This window comes from Ascidiella aspersa, chromosome 7 (assembly GCF_963924565.1).
Source record: "Ascidiella aspersa chromosome 7, kaAscAspe10.2, whole genome shotgun sequence".
In the NCBI taxonomy this organism is placed as follows: domain Eukaryota; kingdom Metazoa; phylum Chordata; class Ascidiacea; order Phlebobranchia; family Ascidiidae; genus Ascidiella; species Ascidiella aspersa.
This window is the reverse complement of record NC_139453.1, coordinates 17,634,294-17,655,388: the sequence shown is the minus strand read 5'-3', so window position 1 is coordinate 17,655,388 and position 21,095 is coordinate 17,634,294. Positions and strand designations below refer to the sequence as shown.

Here is a 21,095-nt window from a genome sequence, read left to right as displayed (position 1 = left end):
ATCAGCACTTCTTTACCATGGAAGGCTGCCAAGTGCGTCCAGATAAAACAATATGTATTCAAAAATATTGGACATATATTCTTTAACATTTTTTTTATTTTTGGCAATGTAACAAAAACTTGCAATAAATTTAAACAAAATGCCATTATACCAAAAAAAATCAGGTTTGCTGCACTCTCCAGGTGTGCCCGACTTAAAATGTTAACAAACATTAAACTAGATTAACATTTGCACCAACACTTTTCATGCTTCCTTGTAATTAAACGTTTTAGGTGCAAAATATATCAGAGGCCCGCCTGATTCACAGTTGTTTCAACATTTCAATAACACAATTCTTAGTTAACACTTTGTGCGGCCCGCAAATACCTTTCTGAGTTTGATTTGGCCCCTTAACTAGAAAAAGGTTGCCGACCCTTGGTTTAAGATGTGCTTGTATTTTAGCTGACTTGGTACACAGCCCAGCCAGATATAGCGCTAATCAAATAACACCCGGGGAAAACGATCTTCTTTTTGTTAATTCGCTGTTTCTGATGATTTTTTATTACTTATGACGTCTTTACAATCGCTATTTTATACCGTCGTATCCGTTACTATTTTATGATGTCAGACGGAAAAACAGGGAATTTTCTGACCATTCGGGACCCCCTATTTTGGATTTGATACGTCCCTGGCCATCAACCATCTACATTTTTGTCTCTGAGTAATGTTATGCTGGTTTAACAGTTGTTAAATTTGTATCTTAAAAAGTCTTGCAAGACCATTAGAAACATTTGTGTAATTCAACTTAGTTTTTGGCAATGGTCTTCATTCTGTGTTGTTTCATAGCTTTGATGTAAACAAAAAAATACCTTTGTTTGCTAATTACACGAGTCTGCATCCATTTTGCTGATTAAAAATGAAAAGCTTTAAAGTTCGTTTTGGATTGCTGATTCTAAAAATTGACCTTTTTCCATGTCAGTTGTTTTCACACAACGTTATTCAATATTTTGACAATAATAACACATAAGTTGCATGCAATGTTTACAATAAGGATTTTCTACAGGAGCTTTCATGTAATAAAGTGTGCCAAATCGGGTGGATCCACAGGGCTACTTATCATGCATAAAGAAAAAAAAAACAGTGAAGTTTAATCCATGCAAATCTTGAACTCTTCACAATGATTGGTTAAGTGAATTATGCACATTTACAACCTTTAAGATTTTGATTTTTAATGTAGTCATTGATGGAGCTTCATAAGCGGCGCAAAGCAGTAACAGAACCTGAAACAAGATATTACATGAAACAAATCATCACTGGTGTTCAATATCTTCATGAAAACAAAATCATTCACAGAGACTTAAAGGTAGTATGTTGCTTTATATAGTTATATGGCAATCCCTTGCCAACATAGATTTTATAAAATTATCTGGCTAGAAAAAACAGAAACTTAATTTTTTTTTTCGTATAATTAGGCTACAATCTTCAATTTAAAATCTTAGCTTTTGGTATCCAGTCTAGTGTTTTTGTTGTTAATTAGGATCAAGATGAACACCCCGATGTATTGCATAATAGTGGGTTACAAACCTAGAATAATGTATCTGCATAATAGATTTTAAGTGTATTAATTTAAAATAGTCAAGTGGAATTTTTTTTGCTTACTTTGGTCCTCAATTTTTATTTTTAGGGACAGAAGTTTAGTTTTAGTTCTTATTTTGCTGATACGACTACCTTTCTAAAAGGATTTTAAATTTTATTTTTAGTTAAAAAAATATTTAATAAAATCTGATGTTTTTTTACCCTGATAAAGCTACAAAACAAACAATGTCTGGACAAAACAAAATTATGTCATAATAAAATTAGAAATCTTTTATGTGATTGGAAAGGTAGAACCATCAACTCAATTAGTGAGAAATGTTACACTTCTGTTGCTAAAAACAAAAGTTAGGCAGACAAGTAAGCGACAGACATTGTTTATATTAAAAGAAGTGCACATTAGGTCCATTTATAACAATTTATGCTTGCAAGTTTGGCTTTAATTTAAATACACACACTAAAGATACGTTCACAAAGCCAAAAAAGCACAAATAAGAGCTTTATTGTACCAAACACATCAGTTAAAAAATGTTTTTTTTTTTTTTATTCTTATTGCAGGTAAATTGAAATTGCTATTTCACTGTTGTCACAGGTTAAGTGGTATTTCTGGCCCCCAAATTCAACATTTTACATCAACAATATCTGTGTCTGGTTTAGTTGATCAGTCACAAAACAACCTAGAATAGTCGCTTTTTTCTCATTGTAATGACGAAAATTTATTTGACTTGAAGTTGCACTATTTTTCCTTGTTATTACAAAAAATCTTCGCCACTCTTCCCCATAAGTACGTCTTTGGACAAAGCTAAAATACTGCAAAATATTTTCCTGTCCTCTTCTGTTAATTGCAATTGTTACGCTCTGGTACAGTTGGGTTTCTGGCAATTCACTCTGATGATATTTCAGCTACTTGCTGTTGTTTTGCTTTCTTAAAGGCTTTTATTTCTTTTTTCTTCTATTTTTATCAAAAGTCACTCATGCATTGATAAACGCCTGTGCTTTATGGAGTCGACCTTTTTGCTGGCCTGCCTCATGACTAGGGCATTGTCTTGGCGTCGTCAACCACATGTTTTTGATGTTTTACTTTGCTGGTCGCACACAAATCAGTTATACCGGTCGCACACAAATAAGTTATTTTTTCCGGTTTATCGCTTTGTTTTGGCACTAATTACCTTGTATTTCATTTCTTTTGGTGAGTTTTCTGTATGAGATTATGTAATCTGCTTGTTTTGCTGAGGTACCTGCCTGTCCTTCATTTATCATTTCAATTTGTAACATACTGTCTCTGGAGGTTATTTTCCATACATTGTAAATCTTGAGCTTTAGTTTGTCTAGACCAGTGGTTTTCAACCTGGGGGTTGCGACCCCCGGGTGGGTCGTTTGCCTTTTTTCTGGGGGTCACGAACACGACAATTAAATACCAATCACCATTACGAGAATGCCAATTAATTACCATAAAAAAAATCTGTGATTGTATTAGTGAATGTTTAAACAGTTGAATGTGTAGAAAGTTGAGTTCCCGATATCAATCATAGGTAGCCTACGGCAGGGCTTTTAAATCTTTTTGGAACAGTACACACACCATGCAGTGCTCGCAATTTGTCAAACAACCAAGTAAAAACTATAACCTGTTAGGTTGCAATTATATATATAGACTTATTAAAGAGAAATCCCAAGCTAAACAAGTGTTTACTGTAGTGCAAAAAAAATATTAACTGTTGTGACAAAAACTAGTTATTACATAACAATAACGATTATTATCATGAGAAATATTTGGATATGGTTATGATGTCACAAGTAGAGCCAGCTCTTAGGTGTGCTCTGGCAAAAACAGTGCCATGCATAGACAAGCTTATTGGTCGCCAAGGTCCACACCAGCCAACTCACTGATTGCTGCCTTGTGCATGAATTCAATAAATGAGTATTTTTTTTTTGTTTTCATTTTTGCTATTTTTAATTATATTTTTTGTGCTATTGCGCATACACAAATGTATTACATATGCCTGAATCAGAATTTTTTAAAGGGGTCGTTAGTTGAATTGGGTTGTTAAAATGGGTCGCTGTATGAAAAAGGTTGAAGACCACTGGTCTAGACAGAAAACTTTGTTCCTACTTTCATCGACAGGAATCACTTCTGGTGCAAAAAAATGATTTTATCTCTTATCTTGAATTTTTTCCTGACTAAGCAAACTTTTTTCCAGACAGAGCAAAGCAATTCCACAAAATTAGGTGGTTTAAGCATTCTTCATAATAGCATTTTGAAGGTGCAAAGCTTGTAACATCTTTTGGTTGCAGAAAATCTATGCAGTGGACTGGCAACTTCGAAAGTGAAATTTTTGGTTTCCCAGTGCCAATTGAAGGGTTTGCAAAGACATGTAGCAATTATAGATTAGTCAAAGAGGTTAAATTTGCAAGGTCATTGCAAAAAATAGAAGCACTGCTCTACTTACATAAATCTTGTGCTTTGAATCCAGTATCCTTTTAATAAAATATGTTCGGTCAACATTGATCTTGCTCTTCTATTTGATTTTTAAAGTCTTAAAGAATTCCTTTTTGAAAACATTGGACTCAATTAAGCTGTAATTGTTCAATCAGTGCTATAAATTACTTTTATAAATCTATATAATATTTTATCTAAACTCCTGATTTATTTTTATGATAGCTTGGAAACCTGTTCCTAACTGATGAAATGGAGATCAAAATTGGAGATTTGGGCTTGGCTACACGAGTTGGATATGACGGTGAAAGAAAAAAGACCCTTTGTGGTACTCCAAACTACATTGCACCTGAGGTTCTTGGCAAAAAGGGTCATAGTTATGAGGTTGACATATGGTCTTTAGGATGCATCATGTAAGTAAACTCCATAACAAAGTTTTGTTTTATCAAGAAAAAAAAGGAATGTTTGTCTTGGCATTGTCAATTGTCGAATGCGCACTTGCAAATCCAACCTGAACAAATAACGAAAGAAAATAAATATCCTGCGATTACAGTCGACCAAACAAAAGACAAGAAACAGCATTTTGGTTTGGCATTAGCTTATGATGTGTGACCTAATTACATTAAAAACATTGCCGCTTCGGACAGTTTATAAGCCCTGAAGGCATGAACACCTAGTCCTAGCAGGTACCGGCAGAGCCCGAAAATTTTTTATGTTTCGTGTATTCTAGACCAGTGGTCTCCAACCTATGGGTCGCGACCCCAAGTGGAGTCGCCTCAATATTTTGTGGGGTCGCCATAACTCATCATATTTATACTGTTTTAGTAATATTTATGTATTTTCGTTTTCTTTACAATGTATGCATAGCGGAGACAAGCTTTCGTTTCTTCTACATAAAATCGATGTTTTTAGCTTGATTTAGCGCAACGAAAGTCACACTTTCACAAATTGTTGACTTGCGAGTTGCGACATATTTCAAGGGGTTGTTTTTTTAATACAACTTTTTGTCACTAAACTCGGACAACGTTGTTTGCAGATATGAGGAGTAGGCTTTACATTATTAATTTACTCAAGTTAAGGTAAATTTATTGCGAACTTCCCACAACAGATTGTGGTACAATAATCAAAAATCATATTTTTGTGACAATGAGGTGCAGCACAGCAAACGGCTGTTTAGTTTGCTTGTCAGCTGGTAATTCTATTTGGTTTGTACCGATGATGCTGCAGCATGTATACTGGTATTAAGTCGGGAGTGGTAAAAAGAGTTCAGGACAAGCACCAAATACGAAATGGACGCATTGCATTATTTTCTTGTTTGTGTGATGAGATAAGTGTTGTCACATGGGCAGGACTGTTATAACACACAGAAATGTGTTGGTTATTACATGATTGAGTACTCGAGCGAGTTTATGAACTGCGATAAATCTATGTAAGATTCAAGCTTTACAATTACTAATCACATTGCCAAAATTACTGCTTTTTACTAAAAAACTTGTGGCAAAGTTTGACATGTTTCCAAAATTACATACTTGGACACCTTCAGCAACTCAGAAAAAAATTGAGCATTACTATGGCGACAGCCTGACGCCGTCCAACGAACAAGACTGGATAATAGATCTTTTTTTCTGTCATAGATTCGCCATGTTGCGAAAGAATTTGCTGAAATAACAGCGGGTGCATTTCACTCGTTAAATTCATGTGTTAAATTCAAATTTATCATTATGTTAACCAGACAATCTTTTTTTCCACGTGGGTAGCCACGTTCTCTGGAATTGCGTATATTTATGCATATTCGCCTGTGTTATGCAGTTCCAGCATAATATTTTCTAACTGAAAAAAGGGAGGTCGCAATGTAAATTCTGATTTCGTTTTATTTAAATTGGGGTCGCTTGTTAAAAAGGTTGAAGACCACTGTTCTAAAAGTTGAAAACATCGATTATTTGTAGCTTACGGCTGTTTAAAACTGTCTGTTCGAAGCTACAAAACGCAACACCTCGTTGACTCATTCAGAATGTCATGTGATTTTAATTGTGTGCAAAAAACTATGGAATTGTGGTGTCAGAACAGCCTCTGTGACGTATCAATCACAAACTGTTGCACTTCGATGTCAGCAAAATGAACGATGCTTATCAACAAATTCGGTTATTTGTAGTTCGATGTCGCCGATTTGTTAACAGGCCTGCTTGAGATTACTTGAGTCAGTGACAGGCGAAATGCCAAATGAAACAAAGATAACAAGCTGTGATTAGGCGGTGGCGGCGATAAGCACAACGTGTTTTCAATGCCAGGTGCAATGTTTTCCATGTAACATCACAGCAATCATGGTTTTAGCTTTCTGATCATTCTTTACTGAGATTTCAAAGAAACACCCCCCTGTGCTTAAGCCGCGTGGCCCAATTACAATAAAAACATTGCCGCTTCGGACGGTGAGTTAAACCCTGATAAAAACAAACAGAAAACAATAATCTCACCTACGAATAGGGAGGAGGGGCTCCAAGAAAGTTCTTGTAAATAAAAGCTTATCACATATAATGCAATAGTTTTCTTTAAAAAAATATATATATTAGTATACTTTTCTTTTTAAAAAGCTATTACGCCACAAGGTTATTCATATAAAGCAAAATTTTATAAGAATTTTAGTTTGCGTAGACGAAGAATTTAATAATTTTTCACTTTCATGCTGATAACTTGTCAGTAGATTAAATCAGCTTCCACACAGGCTTCATCCTTAAAAGGCAGTTCTTAGCCTTTTTTTGGCTCGCCTTGCTTTATATTTGTTTTGTTTTTTGTGCCCCATCAAATATTAACAAGTATTATAACAAAGGCAATTTAGTATTTGTGGATCACATATCAGTAGGTCTCCATGAAAATACTCTTTAAAAAACAGACACCTGGCGCTAGCTTGTCATCACAGAGAAAGGTGTAAGATGAATTTTACAGAAAAGGGGAATAACTTTCATCTAATTTGGAAAAAATGTAATTTGAATAAGGCTGTTCTAAAAAAACATTAACAGTTACTGTACTGAGAGCAATGGCCTGGTGTCTAACCCAGTGGTTCTCAACCGCCGGTCTGCTAAATATATTACACTCTTAAATCTAAACTGCAAAATGCAAGATGTTGAGGGCTTGTTCATCAAATTGTGAACTTCGCCAGCTTAATAATTTGCAACATTGTAACGTAACATAGAGTTAATGGTCTACTTTAGACTTTATTATACGTCACAAATCACAATACTGCAAGTGTTGTACCCAACTGTTTTAAAGTAGGTTACATCTTGTTTAAGTCAATTTTAGGACCAGTTGTATGTGAAAAACTTAAATAGAACCACATATAACACGTATGATACCAAATAGACGGCAGCAAATTGCTTATTGAATCGAAGTTTCCATTCTTTACTTTTAAGTTTCATACTTGTCATGTTTGCATTTTGGGTTGATTTTGATTTTTGAAGGTCCACCGGTCTGCACATATGATTTAAAAGAACTTAGACTCCAAGAACTATTAAAAATTAGTTGCTCAAATACTTGCCAATCAAAAAATAACACATGTCTGTTGTTTCACTATAAAGCAGCAGACAGAATAAAGGCAGAATTCCTGTAACTATTGGACAGAATAAAGGCAAAGTGTACATGTAACCATGAAAGTTATTGCACACGCCCCCCTGTGACTTGGTCGGCGCTCCACTTATGGGTGAGCATCTCCCCTGGTTAAGAACCACTGTTATAAGGTGTTACTTTTATTCTTAGGGGCAAACAACATAGTGACGACCAGTGCCTTGCTGTTTTACGTTGTAGGCTGCATGTTTCTCGATCATCACGAAATGCAAAAAACACATCACATGTTCTAAAATTTCAGTGACTTTATAATAAATTTCAAAGCCAAAAAAGTCGAGGTCGAATCGACAGCATCTTGATTCAGACGTTTCGATACGAACTTGTATCATCTTCAGTTAGTGTGGAACACACACAAAAAAAAAAGATGATACAAGTTTGTATCGAAACGTCTTAATCAAGATGCTGTCGATCTACTCTACCTTTTTGGCTTTGAAATTTATTATTAAGCTACATTACAATTCAGTGACTTTATTCCAGAAGTGTTGCTAAGAACCAAGTTTGCATTTGTTTAGTTAAACAAGAAGAATAAGAACAGTAAATGGGTGGTACAAAACACAACCACTTCAAACACTGCCACACTATGCAACACAGCTCATGCCACTCGCCAAGATATCATAACCTTTTCCACAGAAAGACTTCTGTGACACACGGCACCTAGTTATTTTTTTGTGAGGCCTGTTAAAACTGAATTGGTAATTCATTATCATACTCCTCCCAATTTTACAGTATTAAATCGTTTTGTACAGGTATACACTTCTTTGTGGCAAACCTCCATTTGAAACAACGTCTTTAAAAGAAACTTATTCAAGAATTAAAAAGAATGAGTACAGAATCCCAACTCATGTTTCAGCCCCAGCAAAACATTTGATTACAAAGTAAGATTTGTTAAATTTTTCAAGTGAATCTAAATATATATAAAAAAGTGTTTAAAAATAATTTGGCAGTTTATAGCAGTGCTCCGCAACCTTTTGTTCACTTTGAGTTAGTTAAAAAGATGTTTTAAAATTTGACTTCTGGCGATTGAACGTAATATAGGTCATAGTTTTATATAGCAAGGAAAATTTACATTGATTATTGCATAAAGTTAAAATGTCTGCCTTGATGCATCATTTTCGTTATAATGTGCTGTACAAAGTACAATTAAAAAACGCAAGTAACACACATACGGGAACGTTGCGGAGCACTGGTTTATAGTATACTTTTTTATTATAAAAAAAACAGTATTTTAAAATCAGTGTTTGTTATTACAATTATTTTCAATCATACGGGGGGGGCTGGTAGATTTTTTTAGTTTTTCATTTTGTTTGGGATGGATAGCAGTGTTTGACATATACTGAGAGAGAGGTATGCTAAGGTTTAGTTGAAATGTGTCCCTTGGCAAACTACCTTCTTCGTATTAGTAAAGTCATAGGTAAGGGCGGGAATTTTTGGCCCATATGTGTTTTTCCTTGCAGAAACAAATTATGAAAAAGTTCAACGTAATCTGTACCCTAAACAATTAAACCAAATTAAAATATATCACAATGAAAATAATAACCTAAGTGATAAACCCTATTTATAATGACCCACTTACACTGACGAACTAAGCATGAAAAATAATCTCTGAAAATTGCCTCTGACAAAATGTAGAACAACTGCAAACCAGTAAATTGTTTTTGTTTTAAATTACTAAAGCATCCGGTTTCCATCTGGAATGGATATTAATTCTGGTTTTGTGTTTTACTTTTGTCATTTTGTATGTGAAATCTTATATGTATTTTCTTTCTGTTGCAGTTTCTGGCGTAATTGCAGTATTCTGTATTTTAATAAAGATTGTTGTTAATTTAGATGTTTTAACCTTTGTTGTTTTTAACCCTTTTTTTTTTTTAGAAATTGTGTTGTATGCAAGAATGGCAAATTTTTTTGGAAGACTGTTTTTTAGTAACCAACGACTTAAGGCTGTAAAACAATATTGTAAACTTTGCATAAGATGCTTTTCTTTCTTCACCGTGAATAAAGCTGTTGCTATGTCAGTGAAATTTTAATAAATGTAATTGATCCCTGTAAACACTCCACTTGGGTAACTTTGTCTGTTACTATAAATCAACTTCACAAACGTTTTCACTTAAGTTGTAAGTGGTTAAACATAAGTCGGAATGAGCTTCCGGTAAAAGATTATTGCTGGAAGCCTAGTACTGGTAAAATATATTCTCTTTTAACAATGCCGTGTCCCAAAATTTTGTATTTTTCAATTACTGAAAACATTAGCTTTTTTGCCATATGATGTCAAAATTTATTTAGGCCAAACTTATTTTGCTTTTTGGTTTGTTTTAGCCCTTTTTAAAAATTATATTTTCAGCATAAAATCCTTATGCATCTAATGACAGATCTAGAAAGGAAATTTTGTCAATGAGCTCTTGATTGATGTCTGCCTACTGGAAAGTAGTTAATGTTTTTTTCAGTAAATTAAAGGTTTGTTAAGGTTCACATTCCACAATTCAAAGGTCCACATACGAACCGCTGTCTACCTGTTTAGTATACCTGCAAAAAAGAAATGTTCACTTTGTTCTATTTCTTTGTCCTCGCCTCTATGAAGGTGTTTTTAGCCTTAAATTCAGTTGCATATTTCACATTGGTTCAACTGAGAATGTTTTGAGGTTGCTTGTTTTGTGAAGTCATATATGAAGTAACTCTATGACAAATTTTCATGCGTTAGTACTAGGACATTTTATTATGTCTTCCTATAAGTTTTGCCGACATACAAATGTGATAAGACTTTTTCAGGTAGATTGTTGGGACTTTACATATGCTACAGCAGTGGTTTTCAACCAGGGTTCCGCTAGTACAGACCAGGGGTCCGCAATTTCTAAATTGTTTAGCTGCATGCATGCATGAGACAACCAAATTATTGCACTGGGGTTCCTCGAGCCAGTGTAATGTTTTCATAGGGTTCCACTCCAGCAAAAAGGTTGAAAAGCACTGTGCTACAGTATGATCATACAATCTACTTTTTTTGTTTTAATTATCAATATTCTTCCTGTGCGTTTGACCAACTAAAACCTAATTGTAATTTAAACAGCCACTAATCCTTAATAAAGGAAGAATTTGATTTTATTTAAATATAGCAAACCGATATAAAACTAAAAACATACTTTTTAGCATGTTGAGAAGCGATCCTCAATCAAGACCAACTGTGCACTCATTGCTGAGAGAAGATTTTTTTACCAGTGGCTACTTGCCTCCAAGATTACCAACTACATGTTTGACAGTGGCTCCAAGATTTGCACCAGAGCTTTTGCACCTTGTTCACAGAAAACCATTGCATGAAATTAATAATGGTATGTTTATTACAGATTTTTTATTGTAAAAATATATTTGTTCTGCTAAATGAATTTGTATTGGCTCAAACATTTGAAGGGCATCAACAGCCCGTAATCAGCAACTGAAGTGTTTGTACACACTATGTGCATCTTTGGTGATTCAAATGAGGTTGTATGTACAAACGGGATGCAGGAGACAACAGTGTTATGGTAGTTTGAGCGTTAAGGTCAACAGTAGGGCTTGATTACAAAATATACACATTGTGTACATGAATGTTTCAGTTGCTGAATATGGGCTGCTGATCCCTTTCAAATGAAGTTGTATGTACTAACAGGATGTAGCTGGCAACAGTGTTCTGATAGTTTCTTGACCAGCTACCACTAAGCCTGCGAAGCGCAGCGGTAGAGCCACGGCCAAGGTTTGACCGGAGGTTGTGAGTTTGAATGTCACTTAAGAGAGCTTGTTGTTGTTCTAACATGCCCTTGATTGCACAGAAATTCTGATTTTGGAGTGTCTTCCCGAAGGCGTCATATCATGTATATGAGAGTGCTGTTTAAATATTTCAGGGCCTCTAATTATTATTTTTTTCTTCAACTTGCAACTTGTAGGGCGAGCTTAATGAGGCTCTCGAGCCTCGAGCCAAAAAGTTTGCCCACCCCTGAGTAAGACTTCCTCACTTTATACTGCTTGCAATTTGTGCACATTCTGAAATTAAGCACAACTAAAACCTTCTGTGATACAATGGAATTGAATCAGGTGTAGATCAGAATGGAATCAATTATAGGACATATGTTATATTAATTTTACCATTAAAATTATAATTGCCCTGTCAAATTTTAGATTTTTACTTGCTCTAAAACAGTTGCATTACATTTTATAATAAAGTTCCTGCTAAGTTTCGTTTTTTAGTTATAAAATTGCTTTCAATTGAGTGCAGGTCAGTCTTTTATTATGATCCTGGTTTTGTAGACCAATCAAATCTGGACAAATTGAAGAGCAGGGTACAACTCTGTCTCAGTCTACTTGTTGCGTGGCCTCTTTCTTTAAAAGGCAAAAGTACACTAGCAAGTTCACCTAATGCTAAATAAGCTTTTGATATCCTTTCAGATGACTGAATCAAGATGAGCTGCATTAACTTTCCCATGGTGGTTTCGGACACTTTGTACCCTAATTAACTGAAAATTCGATCTAGTAGTGTTCTGCTCTCTTAACATTATATTCCTAGATCGCAAATAGAAAGTTGCATTTACAGACTTTTATTGGAAATACAATTTTGGCTACCTTTCCTAACTTGTCGGTAGAAGACTTAACATAGTCAGGAAGGGTTCCTTAATATATTATGAAGACAATCCCTAATACAAAAGTGTTTTGTGTGAGCATAACACATCAACAATTCAAGATCAAGATTTGTCTGTTCTTGGTCATTTTCTTCAGTTTTCTATATTATAAACTCTGGAAGTAAGGCTTTTACAATGGAAAAGCATTATCTGACACAAGTTTTATATTTTTTTTGTTGGTTTAAAGTTTTCTATAATGTTGTCATAAGCCGTAGTATTAACGTTTTATAGATGATTTAAAACATAAACATAGAGTTTTTTAATTGAAAATGAATGTTATTAAGATGATGTTGATTCATTAAACCTTATTGACTTTTTCATTTAATTTTTAAACTGCATTACAGATTCAGGCATAGTGGGTACCTAAGTATTTCAATTGTAAGCTTCAAAAGGGGTTTTAAATTTTCATTTTTAGTCTGAAAAGAAAAAATGGAAAAATGTAGTATGTATAAACATTGTTGACGGTATTTGAACTTACCTTTTAATTAACCCTTCGCTATAGGTCATACTTAATGGTATTGTTTTCTTACCCAATAGTAAACAAAGACAATTTTTTCAGAGGCCTAAAATTTGTATCCTTTTACATAATTAATGTAAGCCTGTTCTGTGCAGGCACACCAACAACAACAGCAGGAGGATTAAGCAAAGTCGATACAGTTCAAAATGAAATCCGAAGCAATGAATCTGCTGATTTCCATATGGGCGAACTTCTTCATCAACTAATTGAGTTACTTGATTCTAACCCCTCTCAGCGAAGAGTAATAGAGATGGGTAATTTTTTTTATGTTTGTTTAAAATAAAACACATACCAATAGATATTGTGATTTATTTAAATGTTGTGTTGCTTTACTGTTATTTCTTGGTAAAAATACTGACTTCGTTTAGATTCAGTTAATGCATTGTTGTTACAAAACATAGTCACTTGAAACAAGAGTGTTATTGTTGCAGTAGACCGGTATATACCAAGCCGTGACCATTTTTGGTGGGCAACAGAAAGGGAATTATCATCTTTTTTGGTATACTTCCCCTGTATGAAAAAAAAATTGATTGGGGTGTTAGTATTCCGTGAGTTATGAGGTTAAAGTGACTTTGTTTTCAGGATTTCGTAAAAATGATCAAAATTAACTTGTATCGGAATAAGTTCAAATTTAAGCCATGACCCTCCTGAAGAAGAAATTTTTTTGTGCAATAAAGTTTTTAAGCTACTTACTTATCCAAACCAAGTTGATTTTATTAGTTGTTCATTTACGTTGTTGCATACTTCAAGTTGAATTGTACATTGTGACGTCCTAGTGTTGCGTTGTGCTAATGAGAATAACGTTTTTACAGCTTGCTGCGCTGTTACTGTGGGCTGTACGGCCACGGTTTTAATACTGTTTGTGATTGCTTCACTCAAATAGAGTGATTCGTTAGAGGTTAACATAGCCGAGCTGACAGCAAAGAAGCAAGTGCACCCGTCCCATTGATACCATTAAAAACAAAGTTTGAGAGCCACTGCACTATAGGATTATGCAAAAATGATTATTTGTCCTAAAATGTCAGAATTTTATACTAACATTTCCAGACTAACTAGTAACCCTGTATAATACTATACTACTTCATAAGTTTTATTTTTAATTAATGAAAAGCCCTCTTGTCAGGATTTTACTATTTTTTATTGGTCCACAAGTGTCAAAAGGTTAAGAACCACTAATCCAATAGATATGGTGCATCAAAGTTTTGTATGCTTACCTGTATGCCTAATTTTAATACTTTCTGCGGCAAACAGTTTTTCATAATAATTATGTAGGTAATTCTAAATATTACTGTGAAAAAAATGGCCATTGTTCAGCAACCGCCTTGTCATGCCACACTTGGTATTGATGTGTTACCAGAAAAAACATTTTCTTAGGTAGCTTCTAATAGTGAGTAAAATTAACACTATAATAACAACAGGCCAGGCATCACACACAACGAATTGATGTGCTACCAGAAAAAACATTATTAGTAAAAACAAGTAAAAGTCTTAATGCGCACTGCAAAAGATACCTAAGGAATCAGCTCCACAGTTTAACGTTCCATAAATAATCAATTGTCATTTATTTTGGTAAGGGGTGGCACATTTGTTCTGTAATCTTTAGTGTACTGTAAGTTTATAAAGGTTAAGAACCACTGCTTATTCTCTTGACCATTACAAATTTAGCCCGTCTTATATGGGCCGAAAACTTATTTCCAGGACTGTATAATTTTGAAAAAATAATTTAACATATAAAACATGTATTTTTACTTTCCTATTAAGCTTACATTGATTCCACAGTACTTTCAAGTAGAAAACACTACGATCTACAAAGCAACAATATCTAAATCAGATTATCTATAATACCATAGTACTAAGACCACCGACATAATAACACCAAATTCACAGTAAAGACTATGACAGAATAAGATCTAAAATGGTCTAGATAAGACCTAAACATGTCAAACTAAGACCCAAATTAACCTGAATAAGACTTAAATGGACAAAATTACGCCCAAAACTGTAGGGAAAGGGTATGGGATGATTGGGGGGACACCTGTTTGGCATTTGGGCGTCGCTGTTTTGGACCCTGTTTGGGCTTATGGGCGGGTAGTTGGTGGGGGTAGCAATTGGGTTAGGGTTGAAAATATTTGTGGAGTTACTGGTAGTTATGAATGGTGTTTGGGGTTAAATAAAGGTTGTTCAATCTGGCCTTCCAAGTAAAAAAGGTTAAGAAACACTGTTATAGAGTAAAGCTTAGTTATTTGCTTGTGTGATAGATCATATGTAATATATTGTCAGTAATTTCTGTTTTAATTGTTGCAAAATGAATCCTGCATTGTTTTATGGGGTTGCGGTTGTCGTATATTTTGTCAGGGGGTATTTTTCAGGGCCTTATTATCATGGTCGGTTCAATAATTGGGTCATTATAAACAGGCTTATTTACCTGGTTAATTATTGTAATATTATATATTAAACTTAGGTTTATTTGTTTTACGGTTTTCAATATTTAAGCCCCCTAAAAAATGCACCACCAACCCTTGGGCCCAAACCACAAAAATCTACAACCTTCTTGATCATTTTTTTATCTAAATTCTATACAACCAACAGTTTTCTTATAAATCTTAAATACAACCAACAGTTTTCTTATGAATCAACTTTTTTTATTAATTTACCATAAAACCACCCGATTGTTGGATTGTTCACCCCTGAAAAACACAAGGGATTCGTAGTACTATTTTTATGGTTTATTAGCGATTGGGTTTACATCAATAGCATATTGACGAACATTACAAACAGGAGATATATTGCTAGATATTACTGTCGCTAGGTAGGTGTAGAGAGCTACAAAATCTTAACACAATATTTTATAGCGAAAAAATAACGCAGTAGCCAAATTTTATGCATTACCCACTGGTGGGTCGCATCGCAGTGAACATGTTCAAATGAAATTTTAAAAAAAAACATTTTAAATAAGTAAAATTTAATATTAAACAAAAATAGATATTTTAACGATGTCATTAAAGTTAGGAGTAGGGCGGTAATTTTTTGACTTCAAAATTTTGTCAAAATTTGCCTGTTAGGTCAAAATTATTTCAAATGAAAATCGATTAAAGATACATACAAATCGCTTATAAAATTTAAAAAAAAACCTTATTCAGCTTTTTGAAACTGTCTATTAGAAAAAAATTAGTTTTGAATTAAATTCAATGACATAAGTAATATACGATATACGCCAGCCAGCAGAATTCACTAAGCAGGCCAGGTTTATCGCATAAAGTTCAGCTCGAACTTCGTTTTTGCTTTTTACAGTTGTGTGTCTCTGATTTTGTGCAATGTATTGAAAAATAGTTGCTGTATTTTTTCGCTTGTGATCCAATTATTTATCCCATTTCCTATTCCAATAATATATTAGGTTTTTGTTATTAATTATATTTATGTTGTATTTCAACTATACGCAGCATTTTTTTATAACCAGTGCCTTGTTTTTCTTTGTAGTGGTTTATCTTTTTGAAATGACAAAACTATTAACTAAGCGTTTTCATGAGTTTTGCATAAACCCGAAATATAACTGATTTGTGTTCGACCGGTGGTCAGTAAAACATTAAAAATGTGTGGTTGGCGATGGCAAGACACTAATGCAGGACTTCAAACAACATTAAGTTGTTTAAATCAATGTATACTTGAAAAGGTCAAATCTTTAAAAAAAAAAAAAAATATTTTTGCAGGTCAAAATTTGTCCCAATTACATTAAAAACCTTTCTGGCTCAGACAGTAGGTCCTGACGAAAAACGAACAATACAGTTAAAAAACCAGTCATCTATTTATTCCCTGGTGTTATTATGCTACGGTTATAGCAACAACTGCACTATAGCACCAATGTTTGCTTAACTCCAAGCTGTAGTTGGGTTGAAAATAATTCTGTGCACTCAAATGATGTAATATTAGAATGTGCTTATGGAGAATAATTTTTGTAAGAACTATAATTTCATGAATGTGACATTACAAAAATGCTCACTGATATAGTGATTTTGTATGCCAAAGAAGTTATATTTAAGAATTAGTTTCATGATTTTTATAAATGCATGAAAATTGTGCAACATTTCTGCGTTTAGGGAAGTGTCACTTCATGGTTATATAGGCTTTGTTTTAACAAATAAAAGTTTCAAGATGGTAATTTTGTTAAGCTACAATTCAGCTTTTACAAACAGTTAGATTTGGTTTACAAAGTCAACAGGTTTGGTCTTTATGTTGCATGAGTTGTGTTTATTAAACTAATTTATTTTGCACGTATAAACAGAAATATACAATATTTTACATATAGATTATTAACTATTTTAGTAGGGCTGAGCACCACAAGTACTAGTATCTCCCTCAGCACCTTAAGCTTGGTGTTTATGATTTTATTCGAGTAAATTAAATATCCAAAATAAATATTTCAACTAAATATTTATTACTTAAATATTTAATATTCATCAAAACTAGTTCCTGAAAACTATTTTATCAACCAAGATAACTAAGAATTTTAGAACAAATGTTGTTTTTGTGACTAGATGAAGCTGAGGATCCAGCTGCACACCCTGTACTTTGGATCAGCAAATGGGTTGACTATACGGACAAATATGGATTAGGTAATTGTAGAGCAGAAATACTCGTGAAGTAATTTTTATTTAACAAATTTTATATGACAAATTTTCACTCTGCAATAAAATCACCTTTGCAAGTTTTTAGTTAACAGTATTATAAGTTTTGCATTTTGAGGAAACACCTTGGAATTACGTTTGGCGTAATGTCACTTTGAACGTACAGGTCGTTTTTCTTTCTTTTCCCATAAAATTATTTTCGTTTTTCACAAATTAGTTTTCTTGTCCATAAATTAGGCCTACATATGGCATAATTATTATTATTATGTTTGTTAAGCTTGGTTTTGAAAACCCCCCTGGGGGGCACAGAACAGTCTTTGGGATACCACAGCCTCAAATCATTTTAATTCTTCCAGTTAAACTTAAATTTGTGGATAATATTGTGACTTAAGAGACCTTTCTTTTGGCACTGTGTTTTATGGGGCACAAAAGGTGGAAAGGGAGGGGGGAGCTATTAAAAGTTAAGAACCATGAATATTGCCATATATGCTGGAATGATTTTTAAACAATAAATGTTCATTCAAACTAAACTTCCCATTGCAAATCTCAATATAATTTTTTGTGAACAGCTAATGTATTCAATTAAGCCAGTGGTTCCCAAACGTTTTTTTTTTTTATATGACTCACCTTTAGCAATGGCTAGTGCACATTAGTTAACAACAGTTTTACAATGCTATAAGTGGCGATTATTTTGTAGCTTGGCAAAAAAGTCAAAATTTTGTTAAATTGTCTAAATTATTTCAAGTCAAATTTGTTTATAATATGCTCAAAATATCAACAAGCATTTTTAAGATTTTTGCATACACCTAAAAAATCCCCACTGGTTGTTGTAAAACATCAAAAATATCTGACACACTAAATTGGTACTTGATTCATCAATATATTTCTAGTAGGTTAACATTTTTTTTAGGTCAAAATTTAATAAGCATGTATCTGCCCTCGATTCTAATTACATTTAAGTTTATACAGCGTCATCCATAATCACAAGGAAAAGGCGTATTAAAAATAATTTTAGAAACTGCAATGTAAAGTTGGCCAAGATACAATTTTTTTTTAAAAGATTCATGAAGCGCATTTATGGATACAATTGATTACCTTTACACTGCAATAAGGCCTGTTTACACTAGAGCTGAGCAAAGTGTTCTTTTGGCGGGAATTTGCATTAATGTCATGCTTTATGGATTAAGTAACTTGGCACATAACCACTCATTCAGATGTGGAATTTCTCTTAACAACTGATTGCTATGATTGACAGCAAAGAATGACATGTTAATAAAATGCCTGCTGCAACTGTTACATAATTTTGAATTTGACAGCTGCAAATGACAGACCTATTTAATGTCACTAAACAGCTAGGGAAAATATGAAGTCACCATTCTAGTTCAATACAAAAAGAAAGATAAATTAAAAACAAAAACAAATAAGATTTATTTTTGTTACCAGGTTATCAACTATGTGACAACAGTAATGGAGTTTTATTCAACGATTGTACTCGTCTATTGTTATATAACAACAATGAACAAATTGAATATATTGACAAAGACATGGTCGAATCTTATCATACACTACGATCTTATCCTGAACCTTTGATGAAAAAAGTAACACTTTTAAAGTACTTCAGGAACTACATGTCTGAGCATCTTTTAAAGGTTTAAAAAAATTTATAAACCGGATTGGTTTTGCATAGAATTTATAGTAGGCTATTTTTATAGTTGATTGGAAGTAATGTTTTGTTTTAAGAAGTAGTTTCAGGTGTTTGTAAACCTTACTTTTATGTTGTTATTAATGCTAAAACTGTTGTTTATTAAGGCTGGTGCGGGCATGGCTCCAAAAGAGGGGGACCAATTTTCAAGATTACCTTTTTTGCGGACTTGGTTTAGAACCAGAAGTGCAATTGTTCTTCACCTTAGCAATGGAGCTCTGCAAATCAACTTTTTTAATGTAATAAGTTGATTTTATATCCCATGTGATTGATATTTTTAGTGAAACATTTCTTTTACATTTTTAGGACCACACAAAAGTCATTTTATGTCCACTAATGGGTGCTGTTACTTACATTGATGCCAACAAACGTTTCCGAACATTTCGAATGACTCAACTAGAAAAACACGGCTGCTGCAGAGAGCTGGCTCATCGTCTACGTTATTGTCGCACTATGCTGGAGAAACTTATAACAAGTCGATCTACAACTGCCAAACATAAGGAGACAGCTTGATGCATAAAAAATAACGTTATTGAATAGTTCATTTTTTGTTATTGAACATATTTCGGTGAAGGCAACTTACAGGATTACTTTAAAACTAATCTTGCTTTTGTAATATATTTTTCACTGCCGGTTTTCCCATATCATTAATTATTGTAAAATATTCTTGTGTTTTAATTTTAAAATCCTGTTGAGAATGGCAACGAATTTTTTTAATTTAGTTCAACCGAAAGTATCATGTAACATTGATATTGTTTGAGACTACGTGGTTGTGGCCGATATGATAATTTTAATGATAAATTATTTTTTTATCAAAAGCTAAGCTTAGATTTTTTAGCTGTAGCAAAACATGGCCTTTTTTAGTCTCTACGTCTTACCACGTTAATAATTACTAACTCGTCATGTAGCAAGAGTTTTGGTGTTATTGGCAACAACAACGTATTTTATCGCTTTGAACAAAGCGTTATTGTTAGAAGTTCAAGGCACAGATTCAACTATTTTATTTAGAACGATTAACACATTGACGGGTTGCTTGCTGTTGAACTAAAATTTGCACTAGGGCAAGTGGGTGTCAATCAAAACTTACCGAAGCAAATGAGTGGGCAGGCAAGTGTATAATCTCAACCTTACATTAGTTTTTAAACATGGTGAATGACCTGCAAACCTAATGTGGTGCTTACTACCACTCTATCCAGGAGCATGATTATACCACACGAGGCTTTACAAATCTTATGGTTAGAACATAAAATTATCAAAAAACTCGACGCTTCCTTTTAAAGTCCTATGTTATTTTAACAGTTCTAAAATGTTTTTTAAAAAGGTGTATAAACAAAGTAAGGTATCATTAAATAAGCGAAGAGCTATAGTTTATTGAAGTCGCTCAATCTATTCAACTTTTAAGCCAACGTAGTTAAAAGTGGGGCTAAGCTGTTTTGCTAGTATGATGCTGGTTTATTCTTAGATTGCCCATACTCCCATCTGTTGGTTTGCGTCTTCCTATACCTTAAATAGAAAATAGCGTAAGGTCCAGCGTGTTGTAGCCTACTGACAGCCCGAATAACAACCTTTGTCTGCTAATAGTGTGAGTTGTCCCGCATTGGCTTTTGCCACCTACTCTTAAACCAGAGTTTGGCAACCTTTACCTAGTCGCGGGCCAAACCGAACTCCGCAAGTTCTCGGCGGGTATTTTTTTTGAAACGTTAACAGGTGCGTCGCCGGTAAATGGATGTTTTTATCCATTTGTTTGGCTTACCTTCTTAATCCCAAAGTCCTGAAGACAAAGGAGCGTTAAGACCTTTAAAATACAAGTGTTTTAAAAGAAATACCGTTCTAACTAGAAAAATTAGAGCTTACTTTGCTTGCCGGGTTTAAAAATTCTACAGTTGCGCCGTGGGGTTAAAAACATTAAAGCACTGCGTTGCACTACAGGATTCTGCTGCTGTGGTACGCAATACATCAGGAGATAATCTATGACGCAGGCCTTTAACTAGCCGGA

General features: G+C 33.8%; 1 protein-coding gene across 1 annotated transcript in view; it reads left to right on the top strand.

The window, feature by feature from the left end:
• LOC146138105 (serine/threonine-protein kinase PLK1-like) overlaps positions 1–20,707 on the top strand; it is a 37,311-nt gene extending 16,604 nt beyond the window's left edge. Inside the window, exons 3-11 of the mRNA XM_083394871.1 lie at positions 1,217–1,342; positions 4,232–4,419; positions 8,368–8,496; positions 10,760–10,938; positions 12,871–13,029; positions 17,308–17,385; positions 18,841–19,046; positions 19,207–19,338; positions 19,406–20,707. Of these exons, the coding sequence (XP_083250997.1) occupies positions 1,217–1,342; positions 4,232–4,419; positions 8,368–8,496; positions 10,760–10,938; positions 12,871–13,029; positions 17,308–17,385; positions 18,841–19,046; positions 19,207–19,338; positions 19,406–19,612 (1,404 nt within the window). The 3' untranslated portion in view covers positions 19,613–20,707. The remainder of the gene's footprint in view (positions 1–1,216; positions 1,343–4,231; positions 4,420–8,367; positions 8,497–10,759; positions 10,939–12,870; positions 13,030–17,307; positions 17,386–18,840; positions 19,047–19,206; positions 19,339–19,405) is intronic.
• Positions 20,708–21,095: the final 388 nt, after the last annotated feature.